Source organism: Phodopus roborovskii, unplaced genomic scaffold (genome assembly GCF_943737965.1).
Source record: "Phodopus roborovskii unplaced genomic scaffold, PHOROB, whole genome shotgun sequence".
Taxonomy (NCBI): Eukaryota; Metazoa; Chordata; class Mammalia; order Rodentia; family Cricetidae; genus Phodopus; species Phodopus roborovskii.
In genome coordinates this window covers 5666748-5677608 of record NW_026126415.1, presented here as the reverse complement: position 1 = coordinate 5677608, position 10861 = coordinate 5666748, and the positions used below count along the sequence as shown (strand labels likewise).

The 10861-nt window shown below is 36.6% G+C and overlaps 1 protein-coding gene across 1 annotated transcript in view; it reads right to left on the bottom strand.

The window, feature by feature from the left end:
* Positions 1-543: 543 nt before the first annotated feature.
* The window catches only part of Fgf10 (fibroblast growth factor 10), a 69025-nt gene continuing 58707 nt past the window's right edge, over positions 544-10861 (bottom strand). Inside the window, exons 2-3 of the mRNA XM_051183092.1 lie at positions 4427-4530; positions 544-795 (exon numbers count right to left, since the gene is read on the bottom strand). Coding sequence (XP_051039049.1) covers positions 598-795; positions 4427-4530 — 302 coding nt within the window. The 3' untranslated portion in view covers positions 544-597. The remainder of the gene's footprint in view (positions 796-4426; positions 4531-10861) is intronic.

The window sequence follows — 10861 nt, the reverse complement described above, 5'->3', positions numbered from 1 at the left end:
CACCCAAAGCTCCTTTGGTTGTGCATATGATATGACCCAAGAGCTTTCCAGTAAATCAGTAAATGCTTGCGTGTCTTCCTGCTCATTGAATCATCAGGCTTGAATGAGCAATCAAAGTCTTTGATATGTGTTCATATTCCATAAATAACTTTCCCAAAGATCATTCAACAGATCAACAGATTGTTCCATGTCCTTTAAGTTCTATCTCAGAAGTTCAAAAACAAAAACTTAAAAAAACAAACAAGAACAAAAAAAAAAAAAAAAAAAAAAAACAAAAAACAAAAAAAAGACAAGAAAGAACAAAAAAAAAAAAAAAAAAAAAAAACCCAGTCACAACATTGTTCACTTGGGTATAACTTCCATCCCATTTGATTTGCCTATATCTTGGGTATAAGGCATTACATAGAGCTAATGAAAAGAACTTCATATGTCAGCAGTGAGTACAAAAACCTCCAAAGCCTTCTTTCCTTTAAGCAAGCTGAATTCTGGTATGTCTTTGCCTTTTCCACCACAGCGTTCTGTGAAGGTACCAACTCCAACTCTTCCTGGCCAAAGAGTCTTTGGTTGTACTACATCCACCACCAACAGTGCCTCCTTTTATGAGTGGACCACCATCGGGAGGAAGTGAGCAGAGGTGTTTTTCCTTCTTGTTTTTTGTCCTCTCCTGGGAGCTCCTTTTCCGTTCAATGCCACGTACATTTGCCTTCCATTGTGTTGCCAGTTAAAGGATGCGTAGGTGTTGTATCCGTTTTCCTCTATCCTCTCTTTCAGCTTACAGTCATTGTTAAATTCCTTCTGCAAAGGGAAAACACGTTTATTTGTATGGTGATGATACGTGATTCCAATATTATATAAAGCATCTAATGGGCCTCAGTCCATTGTGTTGTAGCTTCCATTTTTTATATAAGTTGCTCACTTCATATACAGTGCCAACAACAGAAGAGACAAAATTCCTAACCACAAAATGGATTCTGTGTTTGAAAACACATTGACTCATCTTTGATTAATCACCACGGCCACATATTCTGGCCCTTTAAAAGCTGATGTGCTTTGAATATAACATGGTTTAAGAGCCTGGAATGATTGTCATGAAGTAGATATCACAATAACAATATTTATATGTTATAGGGGACAGTATTGCATATAGTCTTGTCTTTCATAATGTTAACCATAGGTCCTATAGGAGCGAGAATCACCAGAAATGTGGGCTCATCGCATTTACAAACATCATCTATCTAAAGATCAACTCAAGGAATGTTTTAAAACTAAGATATAGAAATGCCTTTTTTTGGGAATTGGGAATGTGGCTTACCTAGGAGAGTTCTTACACAGAATGCATGATGAGGCCCTGTGTTTTATTGCTAGTACTCTGTATATTAGGCATGGAGGCATACACCTATAAATAAACACTTGGAATGTGAAGGCAAGCAGATCCAAAGTAAAGCCACGTAGTGAGTTCCAGGCCAGCCTTTGCTCTGTAAGACCCTGTTTTAAGGGGGGGGGGGATGCCTTATTTTGTCTATCATCATGTAAACTAATTATGAATACAGTAATTGAAAATGCATCCAGAGAGTCTCACTGGATGTTCATCTATACCCACAACATTCTGTCACTGTCCTAAGTAGCATGTGGCCTTAGGGAGTTTTGATGGGTCAAGAATCTTCTCTTATCTGCTTTCCAAATTCAGTGTCTTCTCCTGAAATTAATAGCAGGTGTAAAGAAACTAAAGAAATATCCCTCTGCTCTTGGTACAATTCAAGTAGTCCAGAAGGTAAGGACCCACAGCCTCTAGAGGTTCTGCTCTCCATCTCCCATAAAAGCACGGTGGCACATTTTGATGTAAGCTTTGATTGGACATTTTTTTCCATCTCACGAGTCTTTGCATTTTCCAATTTCAATTTGCAAAGGACTTATTTACTTTTAATGTTTATGTATTGGCATGTGAACCTGTATTAGTTTGTGTGTGCCGCATTCTAGTAGGAACCCACTTAGATCAGAAGAGGGAATCCGGGCCTCTTGAAATTTGAGTTGCAGGCTGTTGTGAATCACCATGTGGGTGATGATAACCGAACCTGGGTCCTCTGCAAAATCAAGAAGCAGTCTTTCTAGTCACTGAACCAGTGATCCAGGCCCCAGGGTTAAATTCTGGATTATAAATTTTCAGGTTTCTGTGGTATAGATAATTCAGAACACAATAATGAAACTACATATACTCATTAAGAGTGTAGGTTTATTTTTACATTCCTGGGACTGAATAATAGTGTGTGTTTCTCATTTGTAAAATACAATTAGATGCCAAATTCCTATGGTAATATGATTGAAATTAAGAACAAAATATAGATTATCTAAGATGATTTTTATAATAAATTGAAAATTTTTTCATTGGAAAAAATTAAATCTTTTACGAACTTACTTAATTTTTTTTATTCTTATTCATCTCTCTGTCCAAAACTATATGTATTTCAAGCAATATAGTTGTTTTTCATACTTATTAAGAGGGCATGCAGTTTAAAGAAGAAGAAAGGAAGGGCCAGTAAGACAGTTCATTGGCTAAGACACTTATCTCAAAGACTAAATGACCTGAGTTCCATACCCAGGAACCACAAGGTGGAAAGTGAGAACGAATTCTTTCAAGTTGTATTTTGACCTCTACATGTACATTGTGGTATATGCCTACCGTCTCACATACACATATACATAGAGACAAAACAAATGTAACAATTCTTTCAAAAGGAAGATTGGGACTGTTTCGGGTAATTTCATATTGGAGATTCCACACTGGGTGCGAATTTTTCCTCCCCAAAATGAATTTAAAAGTCAGTATTTTTTTTAAAGAAGTGTGCTTTAATATATTTTTAAAAAGAAATATGCCTGAGTCAGTCTTCCCATCGTAGGTGTTTTGACAGTTGGGATGCAACTGGGATGCGCCATAGCTATAATCTCTGGAGGATGGCTTTAGACATTCATGAGATACAGGTGAAACATTAGAACTAATGTTTAAGAAATCTAGGTTGTAGTAACTGGGGACATTCCTCCCTGCTGCTAGCTAGTTTTGGTACTCAAAAGTATTATGTAGGCTGCTAGAAAAATCCATCATTGGTCTAATTGGTCTGTGAACCCTGTGAATTGCAATGACTGGTGTAGCAAGAGATGCCCATGAATGCAATAATGGTATAAATACTATTGGAATAACTACCATTTTCTGGTTAGATATAAGACCCATTCCACAGGAGGAAACACATGCCTTGTGCTATAAAACTGGCCAAAAATTCATGGCTGGAGAGCTTACAGGCCCCAGGAGTGAACCTACTGCTATTGTTTACTAAATAGAGAATATCAAGCTGTCCTTCAAATCTTTTTCTCTTTACTGGTAGATTAGCATGCCTTTTAGAACTCATGAGAGAAGTTTCTTTTTGTCGTGGGTTGTGGTTTGCTTTGTTTGGGGCAGGTTCTCCTACATGTCCCAGGCTAGTTTAGCCCTTGTTATCTTCCAACCTCAGCCTTCCAAGTGCTGTGATCACAAGTGTACATTAACATGTGCGACTATATACTTCTTCCTTTTACATCTTTGGGAGGTAGGCCAAAAAAATATCTGACACATAGCAGCCAGCCATATGTTTAACTACCATTTCTTTTAAAAATCTAAGTAGCATAATCGATATACTGTGTATAATTCTGTTTTAATTATTATTGCACTTAATTATAAACAACTATTATTTTATTTTATATGAGACTCTAGTCTAAGAGCTGTTCTAAATTAATTTGACTTGAGTTTGAAAAGGTGACATTTAAAATACTTAACACTTGTAGATATTAATCTACCCAAGGTTTCTAGAGGACCATACTGAAAAAGTATCTGTACTTTTGTAGATAGTATACCCTACTGTGAATATATTCCTCTGTCTTTACATAATATCTATAATGTTCATGCATAATTATAATTAATAACTATTGCATAGTACAATCCAAGGGTTCATTGAATAACTTGGGAAACAATCATGATTCTCTTGATATGTTTCTCCATTTAAGATTAAAAAAAAAAAGTAACATCTGATCACAGTATTCTCTTCAGCGGTGGCAGATACTCATAATATATGAAGTTCTATTCCATCCAAGTTGTCTATTTTAAGTAATTCTTGTTTAAATTGTGTGTCCAGCCCCGATGCTACTTCATCCAGATGTTTTGGTGAGACAGAGTCTGATTGTCTTACTGTTCTGAACATTCACAAATGCTAGTAATGGCCTGTGTAGTAGACTCAAGGGCAAACAATTCCGTAGAATGTAGAGTTGAACAAGCTGCTTTGCTGGCCTTGGAGATGTTTGTAACCAGCCCCCCTCCCCCTGTGAATCCTATTAGTGGTGATCAAATGACAACAGAATATTAACTTACTGCAATGTGTCTTAGAAACAAAAGCCAGCTACTTACTGAGCCATAGAGTTTCCCCTTCTTGTTCATGGCTAAGTAATAGTTGCTGTTAATGGCTTTGACTGCAACGACTCCAATTTCCACTGATGTTATCTCCAGGATACCTAAAACACACAATTACAAAAGCAAGCTGTAAAGAGTCATCTGTGCTTATTTGGGAGAAGGTAAAAAAAAAAAATCCAAAGAAATGATGAAGTACATTTTGTATTATCTCAAAGTAAAAGGCAAATAATGGGGTAGCCAAACTGTGCCAAAACTGTGTGAATATGTTGAAAACCCCAGTTGAGTATAAGAAACCAGTAGTAAGGCTTTGGGAGGTTTCCTCTCCATTCTTACTCTGACCACGTACAGGCAAATGTTGTTTTAATTAAAATGCTTCCTATGCAACCTCTGCATTTTCAACCCTATAAATATTGAAACTACTCTACTCATCTTAGCCTAGATTTCAAAAAAAAAAAAAAAAAATTATCAGAGCCCACATCTGTACTGTGGTATTAAATTAAATCCACAGCATATGTCAATGATATGTCAGATTTACCTCAATCTGTAAAAACAATGGTAAACTATTTTTTCTTTGTAGCACACTTAGATAAACTAAATCCCCTGGCTGCATTTAACTGATAAATTTATTTTTGAGCAATGTGCTGACATGCTGAGGCACAGAGAGATTTTTGTCAGTATCCACACTGCCTTACAATAGCAGATACAATACTCCACGTTAAAGGGTTCTCTATTTTTCTAGAAAGTGGAGAGAAGTGGTGACTGAGAAATAAGACCATTTTCGTCCAGTAAAAGGTGTTTATTTTGGTGTATGTAAAGATGATGTTCTCAGGAAAGTTTGTAAGCAACCATGGAAAAGGCATTTGATGCGGCATGGAAAAAAAAAACAAAACAAAACAAAAACAAAAACAAAAAAAAAAAAAAAAAAAAAAAAAAAAAAAAAAAAACCACTACCTCAATCCAAGACTTATTTCCTTATTTTTACTAGCACTTGCTCAGGCTGGGTGAATAGCACAGTGAGAAAGGTGTGGTATCGAGAGCTAGGGAATATGGGTTTTGGGCTCCTGGCTCTGCATCTGTTGGAAAATGACCTCAGAAATCATCAAACTGCTCCATGTCTCGGGGTTATTTGAAAAGTGGGTAGCATAACAATATTTCTCTCAGAAATATTGTGTGCTGTGCACACAAGACTGTATACACAAAACGATTGGAATTTGCCTAGATATCAGGACTTCAGTTATTATGAGAGGCAACTTTTCCCTGAATTGTGAAACTTCTTCAAGAGGCTACAGAAGTTTTCCATAGATCAGACAACCCCCATTTTCTTAGCCTGCTGATATGAAAGGAAATTATAAGTTACCATGAATTGTGTATCACCTAAGATGACAGGCACCATCTTCAATGGAGTATAAAAATTGTGTTCTCGGAGTTTTATATTCCCTAAAGGAAAAGTGACTTGTTAACAGGACATAGATAGTTTTTCTCCTTTCCTTTCCTTTCCAAGGTTAGTCTACTGGATGCTGGTAGAAATGCTAGAATGTTCTGACAGCAAAGTTAACATAAAAAAAAAAAATACTTGTCTTAGATAACATGAAGCAAAACCCCCGTGTGTTGAGGAAGTGTGTGTTCACACACTGTAATCATTAACACAGCATCTCACTGTGCTTGCAAACCCAAGCCAAGGACATATTGTGAGGTGTATTGGGAACAACATTTATGTCATCAGTATCTCTAACTCTATGCCGGTTGTTGCCCTTGGATGATGGGAGTCATTCTGTATATGTTTCTCATACTGGTTAATAAATAAAGCACTGTTGGCCAATAGGAAAGGAAGATAGGAGGGACTAGGAGACAAGGAGGAAAGAGGAAGTAGTAGGGAGAGGCAGCATTGAGAGACCAGGGAGACCAGACGCCTGCCTCACTCCCTGGTAAGGAGACCACGTGGAAATACATAGAAATGGGTTAATACTTAAGACAGAGCTAGCCTATAAGAAACAAATAATGGGCCAACAGCATTATATCAAATACAGAGTCTATGTGTGTTATTTGGGGCTGGCGTGGCAGCAGGACAAGACCAGAGGCAGCGGGCGGAAAAACCATACTTCTTACACATATTTATTTGCATATATTTAAAAAAAACTGTCTTGCAGTTCATTACTTTAATTTCTATAGCTGTTCCTCAAGGGGTTATTGTCAGTTAGAGATTAGAAACTAGAAGATAAAGTTATACAGCTAGCACACAAAGTGTTTAGGTAAATCTTAATGGCTATATACACCTAGTCCTGGGGCTTTCGCACTTTCTTTCCCTTACCCTCTGAATATTTTCATTTTCCCTCTCTTTCCCTTTCCTACAAGGGGATTCTGTAATCGCGATATGATTCTTTAACAACTCTCACTTAATGCCAGCATGTTATTCTCTCTCCCAAGGATGTTGGTCTGCCACATGGGAAAACATGTGTGTGTGATAAACTTTGTGACAAGAAGATGCCAACTAGACAGGAAGTGGTGTTCTGTGCGTGCAGAAGAGAAATGCTCAGTGTCAATAAACTGTGAGAAATTCCACATGTATTCTACAGAGACGGGAAACTGATAGAAAAGAGAAGCATGAAGAATGATTCTCACAAACAATAAACAGAATTTCTGAATGAGAAGCAGTAGGGTAGAGCTATAGTAATGATGCTAAACTGAACAAAGGAAACAATATCATACGGATATTATCAAATCCTTGGCTAGTTATTTTGGAGACTTTGCGACATACAACAGTTTCGCTAAGATACACATAAAACTTACATTTTACCTCACATAGGAACTCAGAATTTAAAGGATTGATCAAACATACTTTTTTTTTTTTTTTTTAACTTTGTAGCTAGTTTGGGTAAGCATTTAAAATATTTACTTTTAAGCAATTTTAAACTGAGACATTACAATGTGCATATCTAAGGGTCATTACATGATGCTCTACCATGTATATATTGCTTGATGTTCATATCAGAGTAAGTTTGCCTGTCTCTTCAAAAGAGGTATATTTTGCAAATAATAAAAAAAAAAAGACTAAGGTTATTTAATATCCTTTTTAGTTATAAAAGTAAATTTGGTTGTGCCACAGGTCACTAAATCATAATTTGAAAGCTTTGTAGGCCACAGGTAACGACTGTATTGATTGCAAGCATCTGTGGATGTGGAGGCTTCTTTGTGCAGAACCGAGCCTGCATCTCTGCTTTTCTTATGTAATTTCTATAGTTTCATGTATTTGGTGAAAATTATCAAGTTCGCCTTATTCCAATTATTTTTTAGAAAGAAACTCCAGAATTTTTTTTTGAGGTTTATTAAATCACCAGCTATTAAATTTGTATGTGTCCACTTTGACAAGCAGTGAAATGCCAGTTGAACGATCTTGTGATGTAGAGTGCGAAAAAGGTACATGGGACCTCTCTGGATTTCTTGCAACTTATTATTTCAAACATTAAAAGCTGCCAGAAGTTTTTGAGACCCAAAGAGATGGCTCAGTGGTGAAGACATCTACTGCCAAGTCTGAGGGCAGTTATAATACAAGGTATTTTGATAATTTTAATCAATATGTTAGAATATATCATGATTAATATAATGGAATTAGATTTTAACCTTTTTAAGTTCAAACGTGAGTTAAATCTCTCCCTCCACATGAGTTGTAGAGTCCCAAACTGATCTATTGCAAAGTAACATGGAAAAATATCTTGGTAGCCATCACTTTTAACATATATACATCAAGGCTTAGGTAGCCTCACTGTGTGTGAGACATTCTGCATTCCTATGCATATCTAAGAATTCCCTCTTTGGCTCTTCTCTTTCATAATTAATCTTCATTGAAGAATCATAATAACCACAACAATGCTCATTATACATGCGTGATACATACATAGTCACGGAATGACAGAAAAGAATCAATGTGCAAGGTAAACTGGAGCTTTTCTGAAATCTAAAATTTTTGTTTGATTTTGATAGTAGTTATACTCGTGAAATCATGAATTAATAAGTTTGTATCTAAATATAATGAAAATAAAAGTAAACGAGAAAGTCAAAATGAATGCAAAGGAAATGTTAGTGAATTATAAGATATTTGATGACACAAGGAGGGTTTGCCAGATGTTTGTATCTTGATATTGATTTGCTGGAATGGTGAGTCAAATATAGCCATATTCTTTGCATGGTTTGCAGTCACAGGTATTTTCTAATAGCAATGGAAAAGGTGCTAAGGCACTCCCTGTCTCTTCTTCATTTAAAATCCTCAGTTACCTTTGTGTTAAGAGTCGAGCTCCGTTTCCCTCCTTCCCGTGACTGTCAGAACATCTAAAGTCACTATCTAGTGTTGCTGTTTCTTTCTACTTGTTTTTATTTTCCCTGTGATAATCCTTTGACATTAAAAAATCATTCAGAGACTATAGAGTAAAACACTGTTACCAAAAACATGGGTGTTATATGTCACCAAAATAGTGCATAAATATTTGATTACAAAAATAAAAAAGATCAAAAAGGATTATTGCAGTCTACTTAAGGAGAGGAGCTAGGCATGTTAGTGTCTGTTAGTGTATTACTGGTTTAAACCTGTCTGGATTTTAATGGAAACAAAGTATCATTTATCTTGGAGTCATACCTATAGTACTGGAGTGCGTGTACTCAAAATTTTACCTTTCAACAATTGCAATGAGAACACAGTTTTGACCTGTCTGAGATACTGTATTTGGTGAATTTGACAATTTAGCTTGGATTCTTCTGAAATAATGTCTAAGCAATCCCTACATTGAGTATAGCTAGAATAATATAGTATGTGTAATATCAATTTTATTTAGTTTTGGTTAGCTTCTCCTTCCCTTCACTCATTTTGTTTTTCTACTCATCATGTGTTTTAAAGGAAATTGCAAAGTCTTGTTTTTGATCATGAAATTTGCAAAGGTGCTCAGTGTGCAGGGAGTGAATTAGTAATAGCTGTGAAAATGCAGAAGAGCTAGGTTTTCCATTTCTGACACTGGATGACTAATTGGTGCAGGTAAGTCAGTTACACTCAGGGCATCTTAGTGTTGTTACTTGTAAATTGGGAAAAGCTGCTCATAGCTCACAGGGTTGTGTGGCATTTCAGAGAAGACAGGACATTAACTTCATGTCCTGTCAGCTCAGTCACAGGGGTGCCAACTTAACTAACCTACCTCAGTGGGTTCCCAAACCCAAAGACACATGGAAACATAGGTTGGTTGGTTTTTTTGTTTGTTTGTTTTTTACTCTGTAGGTCTAGGCTGGGGCCCCGGAATTAGATTTTACAGCATGTTAATTTTTCAGTCAGTGTTGGTCTGCTAGCTCAAGGACCACCCACTGCTCTATACATTACAACTCAGAGGCGGGGGGGGGGGGGGGGGGGGCGGCAGCTTTGATGCAGGGAAGCCAAGGCAGAAACATGTGCAGAGAAGCAGAGCCAGGACAGGAAGAGGCAGCAGCTAACATCCCCCGCAAAAGCTTCCGGTGGATGTGGATAGAAGAGAATTTTCTTCTGCGCGACAGGTGTGGGAATCTTGACATCCACATAGCCGACAAAACACGAATTTGGAATCTATGTGCTATATACGTATCATTTCTTTTTCCAGCTTCTTAAAGATTTGAAGTAATATTATTATCAGAGGGGTTAGCAAACAGCTCAGTGGTTTTAAAATCATGCGCTGCTCTTGCAGAGGTCAAGAGAATGCAGATTCCTTCTTCTGGCCTCCGTGGGCACCAGACACACACATAATGCATAAGCCATATGTGCAGATGAAACATACATATGCATAAAATAAAAGCAAATATTTATTAAAGATATTATTGCTAGATTTTTTTTCTCCTAAGTATGATTGTAGAAATGTTAAAGAAATTTTAGGAGACTTTAACAACTTTTACTCACTTTCTGAAGTGATCATTTGTATTGACATTAGAGTGTAGTGACCTACCTGTATATTGTCCTTAAAGCTTTGCTCATGGCTATAAAGCTGGCCTAGTGTAATGGGGATTCATTTATCACAAGTCTATCAATGCAGGATTGAAGGAATATGCTTTTCCTAGAATGATCTTGTCTTTCAAAGAAAAATAGCAGAGTGGGCTAATGATTTGTCTAAGTCTGGGATATCTGGTACAGTTATAAGTGTAGATCTCCTGTTCAGCATCATGCAGGACAACTATTAGTTTCTTTTTCGGCTACAGTCCCTTCAGAGACTCTTGACATTCACTTAGGATTACATATAGATATTAATCCCAAATGATAAAATCATTGTCAGTGTTCCATGAGGAGATATATATTTATTAATTTGATAAAGACCAAATGACCTTTCATATTCTCACTTAGTAATCCAAGATAAACTCACAATCAGCTTGGTCTCGTGGATGAGAATAAAGGCCAATCCTAAAACAATTATAAATTTAAGACTGCATTTAATT